This window comes from Apostichopus japonicus, chromosome 13 (genome assembly GCF_037975245.1).
Source record: "Apostichopus japonicus isolate 1M-3 chromosome 13, ASM3797524v1, whole genome shotgun sequence".
NCBI classification, from domain to species: Eukaryota; Metazoa; Echinodermata; class Holothuroidea; order Aspidochirotida; family Stichopodidae; genus Apostichopus; species Apostichopus japonicus.
Genome location: NC_092573.1, coordinates 11,882,501 through 11,904,205, shown reverse-complemented (window position 1 = coordinate 11,904,205; position 21,705 = coordinate 11,882,501). Strand labels below are relative to the sequence as shown.

The following is a 21,705-nucleotide window of genomic DNA, read 5'->3' as shown; positions in this document are numbered from 1 at the left end:
CTATCTATCTATCTATCTATCTATCTATCTATCTATCTATCTATCTATCTATCTATCTATCTATCTATCTATCTATCTATCTATCTATCTATCTATCTATCTATCTATCTATCTATCTATCTATCTATCTATCTATCTATCTATCTATCTATCTATCTATCTATCTATCTATCTATCTATCTATCTATCTATCTATCTATCTATCTATCTATCTATCTATCTATCTATCTATCTATCTATCTATCTATCTATCTATCTATCTATCTATCTATCTATCTATCTATCTATCTATCTATCTATCTATCTATCTATCTATCTATCTATCTATCTATCTATCTATCTATCTATCTATCTATCTATCTATCTATCTATCTATCTATCTATCTATCTATCTATCTATCTATCTATCTATCTATCTATCTATCTATCTATCTATCTATCTATCTATCTATCTATCTATCTATCTATCTATCTATCTATCTATCTATCTATCTATCTATCTATCTATCTATCTATCTATCTATCTATCTATCTATCTATCTATCTATCTATCTATCTATCTATCTATCTATCTATCTATCTATCTATCTATCTATCTATCTATCTATCTATCTATCTATCTATCTATCTATCTATCTATCTATCTATCTATCTATCTATCTATCTATCTATCTATCTATCTATCTATCTATCTATCTATCTATCTATCTATCTATCTATCTATCTATCTATCTATCTATCTATCTATCTATCTATCTATCTATCTATCTATCTATCTACCTCTAACAGTAAATTATCTACGACAAGAATTGAAACAAAAAATAGTACTTGTCAAGCAAATATGAATCAGTGTGAATGAATGAAGAACATATTTATATTTCTCAATGTTTGGTAAAAAATTAACAACAATGTTACAAAGTGACCAAGAACCAGAGACCATGTTATACACAAATAGGCTGAAAATATAATAAAATTGTACTGTAAAAGTTTGACATATATAGTGGTAACACGAAACTTAATGTGATAATTCATATGTATAAAAGTAGCTATTTATGTGTGTAACTGACACGAAAGCAGAGGGTCAATTCTATGTTTCGTTTTGCTCAAACGTTGGACATACTTTAAATAAAAATATTGTACTGTAGCTCCATGTGAGTAGCATATTTAAATATAAACTCATTGGAAACATACATAGAGAAACCATATATGTGATCTTAGTTTTACCATGTCAGAGATTGGACCAAGGGGGTGGGGTGGGGGGATACTGGAGTCTTTGAAGTGCTACTATAAATCCAAACGGACTAACACTTTTCAACTGCCTATATGAAACTAAAATTCATTCATATTGTTAGATAAGTTCCTTTTAGTTTTACTACCCACTTTGAACCCACTGGATTGTAACGATGAGCCCCATTTGGATCATATGTGGGTTAAGACCCCATGGGAAACCCCTAAAAGAGCCCATGCGGGCCCTTATTGAGATCCAGTATATGCTTAGGGCTGGGACGTTACACAGGTCATGGCGAATACGAATATCTTACCATCCAATGTAATATTTTCGCTCCTAAGAGTGATATTACTGAAGCCATTATCCAAGATATAGTCGTGGTCAGTCAGCCTGCGATTAAGTGTGTTCTCCAATTCATCAGGAGCGATTGAAGGTGTTCGCTCAAATATAAGTGCTACCTCTGCAGTCAGATTAGGAAGCTTGAAGCGCCTCACTTTACACATTGCATAGGAATCTGCATAATTTGTACCCTCCAGTGTGTTAAAAAATATCTGTGAATAAATAGAATATTAAACTGACAAGATTTTTTTTTAAGTCAAATAAAGCTTTTAATCAATCAATCTATTACTCAAACAGTTTGAATTCCGATTAACCATCGCCATTTACGACAATGAAAATATTATGATTGGTTTGTGGTATTACTTTGAAACAGAAGGTAACGTTTGTGTCGTAATTCTTCCGTTATCAAACTCGAACCCGTGATATAAATCTGTATTTTTTTATTTTGTTGGTATTAATGACTTTTCGCATGTTTAAATCTTAAGTAAAACGTACCAACACTTATCCTAGATCTACCACCCTTAAATGAACCTTAAACAAACCTAACGTTTCGGACTCAGATACAAACTTGATGTTAGGCATTTATATACAAACTTGAGGTAATTTACTTATTTACAAACTTGAGGTAAGATACTTATATGCAAACTTGAGGTAAGTTACTTACATACAACCATGAGGAAAGTTACTTAAATATATACAAACTTTAGGTAAGTAACTTATATACAAACTTGAGGTAAGGTACTTACATACAAACTTGAGGAAAGATAATTATATACAAACCTGAGGTAAGATGCTTATAGATACAAACTTGAGGAAGTAGACAAAAGCACGAACTTACGGTAGATGGATCAGATACAATATTGGGTTAATTGACTTATACACAGTTTGTTAGTAGGGAACTTAGATAACAAACACATGAGATGGACTAATACACACTTGTGATGAGGGACTTATGTACAGTTTCTTGTGGGGCACTCAGATATAAACTTGGAGTAAGGAACTTTGATACAAACGTGAAGTAGGTGAATAAGATATGAACACGGGGTAGGGTACTTAGATACAAACACGATGTGATACAAACATGAGGTAGGGTACTTAGATACAAACACGATGTGATACAAACATGAGGTAGGGTACTTAGATACAAACACGAGATAGGTTGCTTAGATACAAATACGAGGTATGGAACGTGCAAGTACTATGATAATGAGAACTAAGGAAAGGGTGATCTCTGACGATATGGAAACATACATCGTAAATATTGAAATGTTTGAAATTGATCGGAACGCCGAAGAAAACATTTCAAAAAACAAGTTAAACTTACCAACTTGCACAAAGTTGTGTTCAGGGAAACAAACTCAGTACTAACTGTGCTCTCCAGAAGTTTATTAAAAACCGCAGGGGTACCATCTATTTCTTGAATGCTGAAGTTGGTTGTAAACACCTGCGATGCTATAAGCAAGTGTAGCAATCATTCAATGAATTATTAGATTAAGCATACATTTTTCGTTTCCATTTGCATTCACTATGAAACACACCAACCCTAGCGTACCATTAACAAACAACACATGTCCCCTTACTTTTTAACCTCGCTTCACTTGAATTATATTAATGCTGCCTGGTATATAACTCCTTAGGTTTAGCTCTCTATTTTGAAGCACTGCTAATTCCCTTTAGCTAAGTACAATTCAAATATGTTCTACTATGATTTTACTGTTTTGACTTCCGTTTTTATTTTCTCTATCATATATAAATATAACATTTTTAAAATATCAGTCGCTCTCAAAAACTCAGCTTACCGATACAATCTTCGGAAACTCTAGCATATCCTTCCTCCAGATTACATTCGCAAAGAAAGTCGCCTTCCCTGTTGATACATACTTCCCGTGAACCACATGCCGAGGTGAGACATTCATTTTCATCTATGGTGAAAGAATGTCATATTACCAAGCTAAAATGGTTACGTATGCGTGTGTTTACGCATGTATGTATGTATGTATGTATGTTATATATATATTTGAAACCAACAACAGTGAAAAAATTCACGCTTCCACCGGTTTCGAACCCGGGCGTCCCGCTGTATATGCGAATACCCTCTATATGAAAGTTTCTTTCTTATATATACAGGACTAGCATTGTTCGATACATGTTGCAAAAATCCTACAATGGAACGACGACCTTTCTCACTGTTTCGAACCTCTAGACATACAATCAGCGTCCTTAATCTAGTTGCTTAGGTTGTCCGCATATTAAGCGTTATGCCCGGATTTCGAATCCCGGTGAAGGCAGGAAGTTTTTTAACTGTTCTGGATTTTCCAACTCATAACCGTTTTACACACACACACAATCCGTACCACTCGGCCACAGTGATTCTACTGTTTTGTATTACTATAACTACGTATTACGCATCTCACGTTACCATTGTAAAAGTTTAAACAATTTGCTCATACCTTTGCACTGGGCGACACCATCTCCTGTCCACCCATCACGGCAAGTACAATTGAAATGCCCGGACTGTCCAAGAAATATACATTCTGCGTTGTTCGTACAGTTGTGGTTTCCATCGGCGCATGGATCAATCACTATTATATGCAAAATCAAAATCATAAAATACTTCTTTGCGGTTGTGAGCTGATTATCGTTAATTTATGCTTATAAATGGCCGGGCAGGGTACTTCTACTAGAGCAGGGTTCAGCATTTACAAAACGTTCGTTATCTCCAATTACACAACCACAGTTTCAGATTTAGAAGAAACTTCTCACATGGTAGAGGAGCCGATTTTACACAAATACGCATACATCTGACACATGTCGCTAATATTATATAGACTGATGTCAGGATCTTAACAAACTCTAGACTTTATTACAGGACAAAGCGGATTTGAAACAATTAACTTATCTCTAGAATGAATGATTTACCATGGGGTCTCATATAAGCATTATCGATGTTATGTATTTGTTGTGATGAGGCATAAGTGTGCACTTTAATGGTAAGTGTCAAATGTACTCGATTCTATACGTACGCAGTTCTCCGAAGTACAAACTTGCAGGATCTACCACGTTATCAGGTGGTAAAACGTTATTTTCATCAAGTCCTTGACGAAAAACTATCTCCAAAGAGCTGTAATTTGTTCCTACAGTGACCTCAAGATTAACATGAATAAATATGTGATTTCTTGCTGGGATGTATTTCATGGAACTTATCGTTAACGATTTATAGCCTCCTGTCCCATTAAATACAGCATGAATCTGGAAGGAAATAAGGGGGAACATTAATATTAATAATATTACAGTAACCTATAGCTAACATATATATATCACAATTGAACAATATTTTCCAAGCCGTTTCGAAGTAGGAATTACTTTAGGATCACAAAGTTTATTAAGGTACCTCATCTTGACATGTAGCGTTAGGGTATTATCTATGAACAATTGCCTTCAAGCCATATATATATAGCGGTAAGTTAGGCTTGTAAGAAAGTACCATTAAAGGCATTGAAGAATCGCCCCAAACAGCGTGCCGCCATCTTAAGAAAGTTAACTTTCCGTTGCTTGCAAGTGAAGTTTTTCTGAGTCGCTACAAAATGCAGACAGTAATGAAACGTGATACCTTGTTATCTTTAGCTCAACCTGAGATGTCCATCGCTGCATCGCTTTTATACTGTGATGTGGGTATTGACCGCAGCTGTATGTACTGACTGTACACTAGTGTCTAATTACCGACGGTAACAAGCTGTGTGTTTATTTTCTGGGATCGATGTGGTGTCTAACTCTTCTGTTACACCTCATTCGAAAGTAGGTCAGATTACCGGCATTAGACGTTTCTTTTGCGCGAGTCTTCACACCCTTTAAATTGGATTATATATTAAATTTTCTGCCTATAATAAAATGAACTATAACCCACGTCAGATTCCATATCCGCTCTATATATTTCCAGGTTCTGTCTGTCGATAAGATCACCGTCTGATTTCAGTCCTTGGATAGTTTTGAATTCAACTTGTAAGCTGATGAAGTTAGCCTCTGTCAAACAACAACAACATGATATCTTTGTCAATTATTAGGTGAACAATGTGCTACCCATATCTTCCGTGCGTTCTCGTTCACAATTTAGTTAGCAAAGTTTGTCAGTTTTGTTATTGCTGATATATTGTATTAAATCTCTTTTCCTTATAGTTGCAAAACGAATGATAAAATTTGTAAATATATTCGGTTAACGTACGTTATTATATATGAAGTTAAACATGGATGGAATAAACAATTACTCTTTATACAAATATCATATTATATACTTATAACGCACAGTTTTATCATATTAAAAAAAAGGTAGGAAAATCACACAAATAACAGATCCTTACAGGATAGATATCAAAATTAGTACTTACTAATGCATCTTCCAGAAGTATCCAAAATGTAACCAGATTTACATAAGCACGAAAAGCTACCAAATGTATTCACACATCTGGAATTATTTCCAGTACACCGGTTTTGGTCAAGGCATTCATCAATATCTGTAATTTAAAGATGCCAAAATATTCACCATACTTAGGTTGTAAATTGTTCCTACAGTGACTTCAAGATTAAAATGAATATATATATATATATGATTTCTTGCTGGGATGAATTTCTGGTAATTTGTAAACCATTAGTTTTTTGCTCCCTTATTCCTCATTCAAGTGATAAAACATTCGCTAACTGAGCGGAGAACTATGATACATTGTTTACATAACGGATAAGTTGATTTAAATTAACTTGCTTGTCTAGCTCAGCTAAAAATTAAATGTGAAAGGAACTTATCCATTGGATGATAAACGTTCGTTTACCAAGGACACTAGGATCATGATTATAAGAATAATCTAAAAATTAAATACAAGGGGACATAAATTCAACATGGTGTGTTAACTTCTGTAATTTGTTAGCCATTGGTTCATTGCTCCCTTGTTCTTTACCTCATATGGATGATAAACGTTTGCTTACTAATAAAACTGTGATGCATTGTCTGAATGGATAGATTAGATTAATTTGTACCCCTAGCCCAATATATGAATGTTATCAGTTATGTAAATATCAATTTATACCTTATAAACCCTAGCATGTGATGGGGTGTACGTGTTAAGTTGTAAACAGCACACTTAATGAACTTTCACTTAATAAACTAAAACGTTCATTCCATTATCATTTTTCTTCTGTTTTCTTGAGTTTTGATTATATTACACTTATATATATATTTCAGTAGATGGATTAAATTTCAAAACACTTTTACTTCAATGGGGATCATGAACGATATAGCTTACAGTTGTATCTCTTTGGGACCAATACTTAGACATTTTGTAGCCTGCATAAATTAGAACGTCACACATGGTCTTACCAATACAAGTCTGGGATGAGTCTTTCACAAGGCCATTCTTACAAGAACACTGATAAGAGCCAATTGTGTTCCTACAAAGCTCAGTACGTCCATCGCACAAAGGAGAGGTTCCATTACATTCATTGACATCTGTATCAAATGGGGAAAGAGTGAAAAATGAAGATTTCGTGAAAAGTATAGAAAATGTTTTTAAAATTGGTTTCTGTTACTAATAGAGTAATTTTATGTTTCATAACATAAAAGTCATGTTGAAGATCACAAACACTTATAAAAATCGTATTACCAAGTGTGATATAAATAGAAACAGTTGTTTTATGTGCGTTTATATGTTGTCGACAGCTTATTAACTACACTGTGGTGAATTTCCTTTTATTGCAAAGTTTGATGTCAATTTGATATATATGAAAGTGTGCTATATTTAAAGCTAGGCATGATAATGTTGTCCCACTAAACAACACTCTCCAAGCATAAAATTACATAATATACATTAACAAGAGTGTCTTAACACCACATTGTGATGTTTCATTTCAATTCCGGCTTGATTGTGTTGATTTATTAATTTAATATTGTAGCTTCGTCCTTCATTATATAAGTTATGGCTCAACATTTTCAGGTTATCGTCTACAGTAAAAAGGTCAGCCATCCTAGAAATCAATTCCCAGTTACTCAATATTAGCTGCATATGGCTTATAATACACACATTGAAATGTATGAAACCGCAAAGTAGTTGTAGTATACAACGAGTAAACTTGGTGGCGCCGTAGACATACCTGCGCAGTTTCTACCAAGTCTTTCACCCACGGAGGTGAAACCATCACTGCATTGGCACGTATAACTTCCAGGTGTATTCAGGCAAGTTGCAGCTCCATGACAGTCATGCTCTCCAGAACATTCATTAATATCTGTTGAAATAGTTACGTTTATAGCTGACTCACCAAGGTGCCATATAGCAACCACCTGACCCAATAAAGGCAAATGTGATTATATTATCATTCACCCGATACCCATGGATATAACAGTAACTAGTGCTATGAGTATCGGCTGTTTCATTGCACTGGAATGATTATCCTGGAAAGAATATTCCTTGCATCCTCTAACGCTAATAAATGTCATTTGATTACTAAGCTCTATTTGAAGTTTTGTCTGTTTCATTTTTGTTCGATATTTAATCATTATTTTGTATAGTCCAAGCCTTTTTTTTACCAGAGAAGAAAAGTATAAAATGACTGCTGGTGCCGCGTGAAAGAGCAACGTTTTATTGTTAACTAACTATATACTCTGATATATCTGCATTAATTCGTTGCCCAATATCACATGTTGTGAATAAACTAAAGCCACTCACCTATACAGTGGGTACCATTTCCGCTATATCCATCACTACAGTTACAATCAAAAGAACCGTTTTTGTTGATACACGTCGCCAACCTGTCACAGTTATGTAAATTTTCTCTGCATTCGTCGATGTCAATACAACCATCAACATTCCTATATCCACGGTGGCAGCTACACCGATAAGACCCGTTGGTATTAGTACACTTACTAGTGTCGTTAGGTCCACATGAGTTATTCCCTTTTGGACCACACTCATCGATATCTGCCAATTGAATGAAAAAACTCATTATTATTTTGAACTATTTTGTTTACCGGGCTCGAAATTTGTTGGTTACCTGAACCAGTTGATGACGAGCATATGTTAACACCATACACATCATGTAGGAAGCTATATTTACTGAAACGTTCTTAGTGCTTGAGACAAGGAAAAGGAAATACATTTAAAGGTGGAATAATTTACTAATCTACAAGAAACATATTACTGTAGATTGGCTCAATTCGAGAACAGCACGCTCAAAAGAAATAGTCTCAAACTTCACTAAACTGAAATGGCCCAAACGGTAGATCTATCCTTACCATGATTGCATGAAAGCAACGGAAATGAAACCGCTCATATTATAAATGTTTTACAATGCAGTTTTATTTTTCTTAAAACAAGTTAAATTAGTCATCCGTTTTCAACGTGTATGCAAATTATACTTACTGTTGTAATGTTACTTCTAACACAAAATGAAAAGTTGTGTAAGATGACTTTACTCTCAATTCTTTCTTTAAATTCTTTCTTTTTTAAGTTGTAAAAGGTAAAAAAAAGGAAACACTTCTACCATTCCAAGTATTATCATGTCTTTATATCTTTTTATGTTTTGAATAATGACCCTGTAAACAACCGAGGTACATTTATTAAAGTAACTGGACTATTTATCTTAACTTGAACCCACAGGCTATTAAGCCACTTGTTCAGGTTCAACACAGAATTTAATGAAAACAATGTATACGACTATTATGGCTTCAAATGGCAAATTTACAATGCACTACTAATTTGTCAAGGAAAATAGACAGTGTTGAATGTCAATCAATGCTGATCTTTAAAACACTACATATTAATATAGTTACCAACACTGTTTAGGAGCAGACGTTATCATAAATTTAGCCCAAAAAGAGCATTCCACGGAATGTAACATATTTTAACGGTGATTAACTAGAAAACAGGAGTACGACACGGTTATCTAAAACATTTAATGAGGAAACAACGTTTTCTCTTTCCGTGGATCAAACGTCGGGTTCAACTCATTCTTTAAAAATATCACTGTGACAATGGAAGAGGATCAAGATTGTCTCTACGACTCAGTGTAAAAGGGGACAACTAGGAATCAAATTTAAGTATTTTAAGTATCTTAGATACCTCAAGTTGGTGTATCTTTGACATTGCAAATGCAATGTAACTCTATGGTACTCGTATCTTCTATATTACAAAGGTTACATGGTGACTCTTTAATACAAATTTTACAGTACCTTCACAGACAGTTCCATCACCAGTAAATCCGTCCTTACAATTGCAGTTATAGCTTCCATCAGTGTTACTGCAAATAGCGTCAGGATGACAGTTAGTTATATTTGGATCAGTGACTTGCAGAGAGCATTCATCAACGTCTAATGTTACAAAAAAAAGAATAAAAACTATTATAAAAATGCGATGTAAAAAAAAATACATTATATTCAATGCATAGCGTCACTAAATTTAGGAAACGGTTTTCAGTCGTATCTCATGTATCAACATGTGTACTCACTTTAAAACAAAAACTGTGTGTAAAGTAACTCTGTATTTAACTCAGTACTTTGGTAACCAGAAATGTTACTGTTGGATTAGGATACTTTAAATTCAATATCTCTTTCACTTCTTGAAATATCATTGCTTAAAAATGTTTTTAACCACATACACGTATTGTTAACACACTGTTAAGATATATAGAAACTCAAAAGAAAAGAGTTCAGTGTGTAATGTATTCCTTCCAAACTTCACAAGTGTAACAATGCGTAAAACGTAATGTATGGAGTTAGCCTAATTACCTATATATTTTTTTTAATACAATCATATTAATAAAACAAATTAGCACTAGTCAATTTTAGTATCTGTTTCATTTCAGTTTGGATACATAAAAAATGAAGTTACAGGTTCATTTAAGAGAACAACCACTTACCCATACAGGTTTTCCCTACAGCAGAATAGCCATTTTCACAGACACAAGTGTAGCTACCATTTGTATTTTGACATTTACTATTCGCCCAGCACGTGTAGTTCGTCGGTGTGTCGCATTCATTGATATCTTGGAAGATAAATTAAATATAAAGAAAGATAATTTATAATTTTCAGTCGGTCATCACATTTACAATCAGCTGTTGATTTGGAGCTTATTATAAAGCCTGTCATCCCATTCAACGTTGGTTTTGTTATTTATCAAGATAAATACAATTCTTATACATCTTAATGAGTCAGTTGGCTTTTCCATGAACTGAATCCTACTAGGCAGGTAAATAAGCACAAAACCAAATGAGTACTAACACAGAGGTTAAAAATCACGGATCGTCAGCAAGATAACAATATTTAAAATAGGTCAAAAACGCTAGAGTAATGTTCCAAAATATACACGTTTGGTAAGAATAGAGAAAGCTCTGTCGCTCAAAACTGCATATAAAACAGAAAACTATGGTATATATCCTAACAATAAATTAAATAGGGCTAAGGCAATCCTACATTATGTTCTCTATCCGACAGAAAACTTGATACAAGTTAATTCTAACGGACCAGTGGTTTTGTTAGATGAGTCTGACTGTTACTATTATGTTTTAATATAATTTCGATAAGGAGAAAGACGGGCTCCCAGATATAGGAGCGTTTTGCGTTATGATATCAAGTCTTTGCACAATGCCACGTTAAGCCATGACCAACCATACATTTATCGACAAAGTACACAAGTCATAATTTAGATCAGAGCAGGTACATAATTATTCCCTTTACTCGTCTCACGTGACACAATGAGTGTGTAAATTCACTTTGGAAAGTATTTCAACATCATGTTTACCAAAACTACAAATCAAAACCTATTAAATTCATCACGAGTATAGGCTCAGATGTTGCAAACGATTAATGAGCTTTATATGTATACTAATTACCAGAACAGTTTTTTCCATCTCCAGTATATCCAGCCCTGCATAAACAGTTGTAGTTGCCTTCGGAGTTTATGCAGTCTGCGTTCACTGAACAGTTATGGGGATATCTGCATTCATCAATGTCTAAAAGGGTAAAATTGAAACAAAAACATTTGGTCAATATAGCTATAAGTGTAACCACAATAAACAATTATCTCATTATAGTAACATGTTTTACCTATATATTGTAACTACTTATATTTAGCACAAACGAAACATAGACAACAATTTAACAGTCAGTTATATCATATGTGGAAAATGATAATTTCGCTTCGAATGTTGTATGACATATGAATGAAAACAATTCAATAAAAACCCACAAATATATATAATTTTGTGTTAGTACATATTCTTAAGTCTTAAAATAGATTAATAATGTAATCTGTCTCATTTTAACTTTATTATTGCATTTATTTACATTTTCGAGCCGATACTATAAAGGTTATAAAAGAGCAAAATTCAGGCATTTTTCAGCCATTGATTTTCCTTCCTTACGTGGATTTTACTTTCAACGAGATTTCGTAACTATTTTTTTGTTAACTTGTCTTAATTTATAGATGTGTAAACTATGTTATTATAAATAGGTGATTACAGTTTCATTAATTAGTTACAGGCTGATCAGACAAGGGCAACGATGACATTATAGTCTTAAATCATACCTGTACATACACGACCGTCACCAGTGTAGCCATCTCGACACTTGCATGTATATGAACCAGGAGTGTTGGCACAAACCGCATTTTCTCCACATGGATCTAATGTGCATTCATCTAAATCTGTAAATATAATTGGTAAGCTGGGCTTGTATATAGTCTTTGGAGATACATTCATCTTATGTACAATTATCGTTACTGTTTGCATCTTCAATTTGAATAGAACCTATATTCGTGCATTACGATTTCATGGTTTCCTTCAAAATTGTAGCTAAAAAAGACTCCCACTTGTTTTTGCTTTAAAGAACAGCTCGTTGCCGACAGACGGTTCCTGGTTACACTTATGAATAATTGTCAAATCATAATTTTATTAAACATAATTAGAAATTACTGAAAGAAGTCAAAATACTGTATAGCATTTTGCAACGTTAATTATAGCTGACAGTACATTGGTCATTCATATATAACCATCATATTATAGCTGTTCGTTTCTTTATTAATATAGTGGTATGAAATAGAAATTCCTTACCGTTCATAAGATGAAACAAGTTATTGTACATTAATTTGACACAGTTCGCCGATACTTATATACTGTTTACCTTTAAACATACATCATATTTGGCTACATCACGAAAGCCTATACTTACTGATAACTTGCAATGCAAACATTTGGCCATTTTCATGTATCCAGTGTCAGCAATATATATATAGTAGACGTAAATTTAAAGTCAACACAGGCAAATTTACCAATGCAGTCCTCCGTTGAGCTATTTCTAACGGTCCCCGAGATGCAGTCACATGTATAGCTTCCGATTGTATTCCGGCAAATCTCATTACTGGTGTTACAGCTGGAACTATGTACCAAGCATTCGTTGATATCTAATGTCAAAATAATACCACAAATAGCCGACTGGGGTTTATTTTGTTCCGTTTAAAGAATTCAATGAATAAACAGTACCATACATATAGGCAACTTAAAACAAAAAATGTCTTGCCATTTATGTTAAAGAGATAAAGATAGATATTTTGACCAACGTGGGGGAAGATTAAAGTTTACTTCACTTAGTATTACTCTTTACAAATTCAATGGATATTTGAATATAATTGTATGACACATTTGCCAAACCTGAATTGATTGACTGTCTTCCATTGAAATGCAAACTGATAGATGACCTGCAAATTATTTCACTTTCGATAATTCTCGTATTGAATACATAATATTTTGAGGTCATGAACGTTTTGTGGTTTTGTACTGAGTATATTGTCTTGTTTCTGTAAAGATGTCCTAATTTCTGTACTGTCATTGTCAATTTCATCCTTGGATGGATGAGCCCTCCATTGTTATTGTGTCATGTCTCAAAAGACTAACTTTAATATTGAATAAAAAAGTAAGTTGCACCCCAGCCAGAAATAATTCTTTTTGATTTCTCCTCACCATCCTTTAATACTTTATGGCAAAAAGTTTGACATTTTTACCTTCACATGTAGAGGAATCATCTGGACTGATGATATATCCATTGTTACAATCGCAACTGTAGCTTCCGATCGTATTATTGCATATCTGGCTGCATCCATTGAGTTCACTGGAAGCACATTCATCGACGTCTGTGAATATCATAATCGATATAATTATAAGGCGCTTTTCAGAGGTAAAAGGGTTTTTAAAATTGGATTCAATTGTGTTCTTAAGTAAACGTCTGATGAAACCTTTCCTTCTGATAAAGTTTTTGGAGTTTAAGTATGAATTGGTCAACTCTCTCTCTTCTTTCTTTATCTTTTCTTTGTTAAATAATATTGCTAATTGCTTACTATTACTTTTTCATAATATTTCAAAATTTGGAGGTTGTAAGTATAAGCCTTGAATATGATGTTTGGCAAAATCAAGACTTTAATACCTGAGGATAACTTTAGATCATTTAGCTAAGTAGTCCAGCAAATTTGGACACAAAAGTAATTTTGCTGAGTTTTGGATACAATAGTGATAACAATGGAATGACCTCTGACAATGCCGGTGTTTTGGTCGAGTGGATACTGGTGGTGACGTTAGAAGCAACGAAACCTTGTGTCTGGGTAGGAGGCCGACTAAACGTATAGGTGGAATTTCATCTAATCGAGATTTAAGGATTCCCATTAAAATATCTTCCATTATTAATTCTTTAATGTTTCTACCATCATAAAACACTGAAAAATGTGTACAATTTACAAATTAAATAAAAGCGTTAACCCGAAAAGTAAATTGTGTCACAACACTGCATTCTATGAGAAGAGTTTCACTTTGTTTGATGTATTCTTTACCTTCACAAACTGTAGAATCAGCAGAGGACGTATTGAAGCCTCGATCGCAAAGACAGGCTGTGCTGTTCTCTACTACATAGCATGTTCCGTACACACAAGTTGAATTATCGCATTCTTCCAATGCTAAAAATAAATTAATACAAAGTCAGCCAAATGTACTAGAGTGAATTACCTTAAATTCTTCACAATATAGATGACTCAGTATATAGTAAATATTTTCTTTGACAGAATCAGATCGAACAGGACATTGCTAATGAGGTACATCATGTTTATCAAACACAAATGAGATTGACAGTGTTTTGAAATTGTGGGAACCCAAGTTCGCAAACAGATACTTGTTTAAACATGCCTACTGGAGTTGCAGTGTTGTATAATATTCTCGATTCTGTTTAATTTGCTTTTTAAATACGTTACTTGCTCCCGATTTACTTCAGATTATTTCGAAATTTCTGTTAAATTGCGTAGTTGCAAACATAGTTCCTTTTTCCTTTATGAAACACTAATATGACAAGTTTTTTTTTCTTTTGCAGACGTTGTTCCTGTTTGTTTTGTCGGGTTAATTGACAAACAATTGTCCTTTTTTGTAATGCGAGAAAGGAAATAATTCCTACATGGTTTTGTGTAACATTACATAATCAAATAGATCGAATATCATGCAACATGCATTGTCTATGTAACTCAAGCAAATGCAATGCTATAAATTTGAATACCTTAAATAGTAAATGCTAGATTTGATGAGATTAATACTGTCGCATAAAATGACAATTAGTCACTAGCGTCATAAATAAGGCTATAGGGTTCTGCTATCATAAAAATGTGACAATGTAAAGGCTATGCTAAAATGATTGTTTGGAAAACTGTGAAGTTCTGAAAGTTTAAGACAATTATTCTGTGGTGATTATTTACACCGGAAACTAACAATGTATCTGTTCTTCAAACATTCTAATGAGGAGAAACGCAACACACCCCGCTGCTAGTTATTAATATCATACTTACGCTGGCACTCGGTACCATTCTTGAAGAAGTTTTCGTAGCACGAACAATTGTATCCACCGTTTAGGTTGTTGCACTCCTGTGTACAGTTATCAAGACCAATCGAACACTCGTCAACGTCTGTGAAAAGTGTGATCCAACATATTAAATATTTAAAATCATGAAGATGCTGATGTTGATGATGATGATGATGATGATGATGATGATGATGATGATGATGATGATGATGATGATGATGATGATGATGATGATGATGATGATGATGATGATGATGATGATGATGATGATGATGATGATGATGATGATGATGATGATGATGATGGTGATGGTGATGGTGATGGTGATGGTAATGGTGGTGGTGGTGGTGATGGTGTTGGTGATGGTGATGGTGATGGTGATGGTGATGGTGGTGGTGGTGATGGTGACGGTGACGGTGACGGTGACGGTGACGGTGACGGTGACGGTGACGATGACGATGACGATGACGATGACGACGACGACGATGACGATGACGACGACGACGACGATGACGATGACGATGACGATGACGATGATGATGATGATTACTAACCTTCGCATTCACTTGGATTAGAGGTAACGACCTTGTATCCTTTTTCACAATGACAATCGTACCCTCCGACAGTATTATTGCAATTTTGTTGGCAATCGTCGGTGTCCAAAGCACATTCGTCAACATCTGCAGAAAATGGAAAGTTCTCAGATTTATTTACACAGACATTTCATTTTGTGGTATTTTTCAACTTTTGGAAAAATTGACCGACTTCCTTTTACTAAAGAGCAGCAGTAAAAAGCACCCTTTTGTAATTTAAAATGTAATTTGCTGTAAATTTAAATGAAAAATAAGAGCTTTTGTTGCAAAATTAAGTAGGAAAGAGCATTTCAAATGTGTCCTTTTGTTTAAAACATTGCTTTACTGATATTTATTAAATGGAATACACAAAGCAATAATTTTGATGGAAACCGTTGAGGTAAATGTTGGGCTAGCTTTTCCAAATCAAAGTCTTATGTTCTACTGTTCCTCCAGATTTTCCCTCTATAAGATTTGAAATTAAAGACGACAGTTTGCATTCTCGGATTCATCCATTTTAGTTTAGAGAGGCCACTTAGCACCTTGTACCTGGAGTAACATATTTCAAACGCACCGTCGGATCCAGTTCTAATATTTTTCTTAATATCAACTTAATGGTTCACGAAGTTCATGTTATTCTGTCTTAATGAATATTTTATTTATTTTCTAAAGAATCCGTTTGTCTTTCTGCGAAGGATTTTAGTGAAAAAACTTTTTTCGTTTAAAACAAAAGTCTTTCCCTAAAAAAAACAGAAAAATAATCTTCCGAAAGCAAAAATAGCGTAAGTCTTCGGACAGACAAACAAAATCTTCAAAAGAAAAGAATTATTCGGAAAGCGAATAATAGTATATTAATTGACCCTGGGTTTCAGCAGCCGATTCACACAGGGATTACAGTAATTACTGTTGATCTCAAAACTTTGTACCACAGTGTTAGTTTTCATACCTATACAGTCACCAGTCTCGTTGGTTTGGTATCCTAACTTGCAGCTACATATGTAAGATCCCACGGTGTTGATACAGTCCAGTAAATCATCATCTCCACAAGGGTTAGAATCACATTCATCAATATCTGATGAAACAAATCAATCAATCAATGGCTAGAATAATTCCGCTTTCTTCGAATCAGCTATTTGGCGAAATGAAAACAAATTGAGTATTTCTTCATGTGACAAAAGTATTATTCCCAGAGCCTTCTTTCTTGTGTGAACGTAAAACAAAAACCTAAAGTGGATGGTGTCACTTATGGGTTTACTGATTTACCTCTTGCATATTAATTAAATGACATCGTTAAGTGACGTCATTCACTACCGTGCGCCGTCATCGTGAAGCACGCGATCGCAGAAGTTTATTCATCATCGTTGGGCACAGACAATCGCCTCTCACCAGTACTTTTTTAATCATGATAAAGCCTTATGTATTCAAGCAGAAGTCATTTTATTCTATTTACTTTCCCACCCATAAAACCGTGAGGAATCCTGCTATTAATTTTTGAATAGACTAACTATTACTTTAAACCGGGAGAAAACCGAAGTGGTATTTCTATTCCTTCAAAGAGGATCTTCTATCTCTACCGACTCCAGATTAAAGTTACAAAGTGGGCTGTGTTGGATCCATCTATTCGTGACTCGTCGAAGATATATTTTATCTAACTACGCGCCGCGACTTATTCCTAATAAATTATTCCTAATAATAAAGACAACCCGACTACGTTGATGTTTATCAGTTTGCTGCCAAATATACAGATAAGTTATTAAATCTAGTTAATTGGCGCCTGACGTCACTTTTATCGCTTTAATTATTCTTGATGATTTATGTAACTGTTTCGTTTTACGTTCAATGTCTCGCATGTTTGATGAGTAGAGTTTTAGAATAATGTTTTATTCGTTTATGTATAGTGCTTTCAAACCTCGTCCATCTTTTTCTTTATTATGCCTCGATACTCATAGAAACTCTTTGTACCGTAATAAGAATTCTTTATATGTCTATTCCATGACAGTGTCATTTAGTTTTCTTCGAAGACGTACAAACATTGTGCTCTCGGGAGGACTATACCGGCATCAATACACAAATTGTTTATTATTAATGGATCGTTACCATGTATTACGGTACGTTTTGAAGCACAATATCAGTATATGTCATCTATTAAATATATTGAATACATTCAAATGATAGTTAGGAGAAACGGAAACATATTCAGGATAAAGGGTATTTCAATTAACGTACGTCAACCAAACGATTGATAATTCATTGGCTATTACTGTACCGTTACAATAGAATCCATCGCCTAAAAATCCCCCGTTGCATTCGCACAAGTAGCTTGCTTCAAAGTTAGTGCAAGTAGCATTGGAATGACAAACGTCTTGGTTGCATTCATCGACATCTAAAACATGCCAAGAAATGGAAAACATTTAGAAATGTTGCAATGTAACTTTTTTAATGAAAAAAGGGACGGGGACACCAAGGACGGCTATCTGCCACCATTTGTGCTTCAAACCCTTAACATTTAAACTCTGGCTACGGACCTGGCGTCAATTGCAGTCCAAATAAAGTGCTCTCTCTCCCTCCTCCTTTTCTCGACGTCTCTGATGGTATATTAGTTCACTAATAACGATGTAATTGTTGTTTTCATGTTTGGGCAACCATTACAAAAGCAACCAATAATATAATAACAATTTCCAAACCCTAAGAGAAGAGCATCCATGTTAAACCACAGCTTCGATAGCTCAGAAGATGATTTTTTAGACTAGAAAAGAAAAGTTTAATCAATTGATCATTTGCAATTATATGACCTCTATAAGTAGCTGGTATCGTATAGCAGGATACGACTGACCTTTACATGTACCATTCACCTCCTCGTAACCCTCTAAGCATTGGCAGTAGTAACTCGATTGGTTCCTTACGCAAACATACTCTGCCATGTCACAATCATGTAGTCCAGCCTCACAAGCGTCAACGACTGCGTGCATGGAAACATAGCCATTGCGTTAAAATAAAATTAGCATTTTGTACATGCAAAATGACAAATTCATGATTAATTCATTAATCGACCGTAAAAGAAATTTATGATATGTTGTATAGAAAACTAAGTTATTTTCGAAAGTATTAATGAATAAAACGTTTTAAGTTATCCTATTTCTTCATTTATCCTTTAATAATAATTCCCAATTGTGATGTTCATAAAGTTATTGTTACAAACGTTCTATTCAAATCCATAATTTAGTATCTTGATAGAAAATGAAATACTGAAACTTTTTAACTTTTATTTAGAAATAGCCATTGACCAACAAACATAACGTCTTTGACAACATTTTTTCCATTACAATACTAGTGATATTATTATGATATTATTAATAATAAACAAATCTACGGCAACTGTAAGCTCTGTGAACGGACATCAATTTAAAATGGTCTCATACGTTTAGGAAATTTAAGCAAAGAAACAGTGTTTAATTATGTCTTTCATAGGGTTCTGTATAGACATGAATGTTTTCGTTAACAATTGTTACATAAACTTACATGTGCACTCGTATCCATTGCCGACAAACCCATCTTGACAGACGCAAACATAGCTTTCGTCTCCATCTATGCAATCAGCAAAAGTGTGACAGGGGCTGTTTTCGCAGTAGCTAACTGAACACGTATGCATTTCCCCACTACCGGTCCAGCCAGGATTACAAGTGCAACTGTAGCCACCGTTATTGTCATGGCAGGTAGCATGGGTATCACAGTCATGTGTATCTTCCTCACACTCATTTACGTCTGTGAGATAGAGATGATATAAGAACATTAGATTCATTTCTTACTGCATTGTTAGTTGGTATTTGGGGAACATTAAATAAGATATCCCCCCCCCCCTTTGCAAGGCACAAAGTACTGTTAGTTTTATTGATCAATTAGAAGACCAATGTGTGAATCGTACACAAAGACCTATACAAAGATGTAATTCATACCAGATGTGTGCTGAATCGTGTTATTCATGTGGGGGACAAGTGATGATTGTTTACTCGATACTCACGGTTCGTACATTAGCTAATGTTCATGTCCTGTAACACATGTTACACATGTTGCGAATACAAAGTACTAATTTCTGATGCACGGTTGTGGGACATTAACAGTACTTGCTGTATCAGCCATTGAGTGCGAGTTCATTAATACGCGATTCTAAAATATAGTCGTTGTATGCTATAAGTAGGCCTATGGATATACCCGAACATGACCTGTCTTCGTTCTCGGCATGACGAATTGCCGTGATAAAAAGAGAGGTGTGAATCAAGCGGTACCATACCTCCTTTACTTCAAAAACATAGCTAGTACGGTAACTACTGGTTCCACATGTAACATATGTTACTGCTGTTCATGTCCCCAAACAGTCCCACAACAGGTTTGTGAATATTAATCCTGCACAAAAATACTATACCATTGTTGCCCAATCATTGGTTGCAACAAATCCTTTTAGATTTTCTTTTCGTTCCATCAACGTTAAATAAAGCCCAAAACAATACTTGAATAGAGATCATTGTTCGAACAGCTGTTCTGTTTGAGTTTCTGGCTTAACAGATGTAATCAACTATTCTGAACCTACTTTGACAATCCACTCCATTTCCTTCAAATCCATCCATACAGGAACAAATGTAGCTGCCTTCTGTGTTGGTACAGTTCGCGAAATGATTGCATGGGGCTAATGTTGCACATTCATTGGCATCTGTAGGTAAACGATAAGCAGTTATGAAAAAGTTTCAAGATTTCGAAGTAAGTAGGGTCATAGTTCTTGCATCAGCAAATAATCAACTTTAGCCTTGTTTCGAACCAATCAAGTATGGTTTAGTCAACTCATTGGAAATTTTAATAAGTCAGATTACAAAGCCAAACTTGTGTCAATTGTAGTTTTTCTTAACTATATACATTTGCATTGGTGGAAATCGGTGTTTACGAACAATGAAGTGAAGTTGTCTCACTAACTGACCCGAAACTTAAGTAGGTTATGTATTTGATATTTTGTTGTGTGGCCAAGTGGGTATTACTGCATACATATTAAATATTCCAACCATTATGTAGCATATTAGTTACATTAAAGTCAAAATAGGTGTTCCATCTTGAAACATCTGCGTATAAAACTAAAGTTGTGTTGGTCGAAGGTCCCATGCCCATTATATATTACCTACGTTCATCGCGTTCAAGTTCTCTAGCAATCAGCTGGTTTCAGATTGTCAACACTTCATTGATAGTTTTGTGTTTTAGTGTGCGTTGGTGTTGAATATTACCATTTTTAATATCATGTACACATACCATTTGTGTAAAGGGAAAAGAGAAAATAGGCAAATCAAAAATAACAATTAGAACTGATGTCATAATGTCCTAAAGTATCATCAGCGTATTGGTATCATAGAAGCGATGAGAAGGTTGACTTGTTTAATTTAACAAAGTTCTTGATGCAAATTGTAAATGTGTTATGTTAATTCCTCAACAAATATCCAGCAACTGATGCTCACCGGTACAGTTAAAACCATCTCCATAGTAACCATCTGTGCAATTGCATTGAAACGATCCCTCAGTGTTAGTACAGAAGGCGTTCTCGTCACAATTGTGCGTGTTCAACTCACACTCGTCTTCATCTGCAAAGCAAAACCCACAGAAAATAAGGTAATACCATTGGTAGTTTAGTTACATGACAAACTTTGACTATTTGAACTCAGATAAAGAG

The 21,705-nt window shown here is 34.4% G+C and overlaps 1 protein-coding gene across 2 annotated transcripts in view; it reads right to left on the bottom strand.

The window, feature by feature from the left end:
• Positions 1-21,705, bottom strand: part of LOC139978868 (uncharacterized) — a 57,718-nt gene that overhangs the window by 9,561 nt on the left and 26,452 nt on the right. For both annotated transcript variants that reach the window (XM_071989403.1, XM_071989404.1), the window contains exons 29-53: positions 21,494-21,616; positions 20,587-20,706; positions 19,521-19,763; positions 18,835-18,960; positions 18,268-18,384; positions 16,948-17,073; positions 15,984-16,109; positions 15,416-15,532; positions 14,420-14,542; positions 13,601-13,729; positions 12,872-13,003; positions 12,131-12,247; positions 11,436-11,555; positions 10,463-10,588; positions 9,777-9,914; positions 8,275-8,526; positions 7,703-7,834; positions 6,933-7,061; positions 5,950-6,075; positions 5,472-5,587; positions 4,591-4,816; positions 4,018-4,149; positions 3,367-3,489; positions 2,892-3,019; positions 1,542-1,779 (exon numbers count right to left, since the gene is read on the bottom strand). In XM_071989403.1, coding sequence (XP_071845504.1) covers positions 1,542-1,779; positions 2,892-3,019; positions 3,367-3,489; positions 4,018-4,149; positions 4,591-4,816; positions 5,472-5,587; positions 5,950-6,075; positions 6,933-7,061; positions 7,703-7,834; positions 8,275-8,526; positions 9,777-9,914; positions 10,463-10,588; positions 11,436-11,555; positions 12,131-12,247; positions 12,872-13,003; positions 13,601-13,729; positions 14,420-14,542; positions 15,416-15,532; positions 15,984-16,109; positions 16,948-17,073; positions 18,268-18,384; positions 18,835-18,960; positions 19,521-19,763; positions 20,587-20,706; positions 21,494-21,616 — 3,585 coding nt within the window. The remainder of the gene's footprint in view (positions 1-1,541; positions 1,780-2,891; positions 3,020-3,366; positions 3,490-4,017; positions 4,150-4,590; positions 4,817-5,471; positions 5,588-5,949; positions 6,076-6,932; positions 7,062-7,702; positions 7,835-8,274; positions 8,527-9,776; positions 9,915-10,462; positions 10,589-11,435; positions 11,556-12,130; positions 12,248-12,871; positions 13,004-13,600; positions 13,730-14,419; positions 14,543-15,415; positions 15,533-15,983; positions 16,110-16,947; positions 17,074-18,267; positions 18,385-18,834; positions 18,961-19,520; positions 19,764-20,586; positions 20,707-21,493; positions 21,617-21,705) is intronic.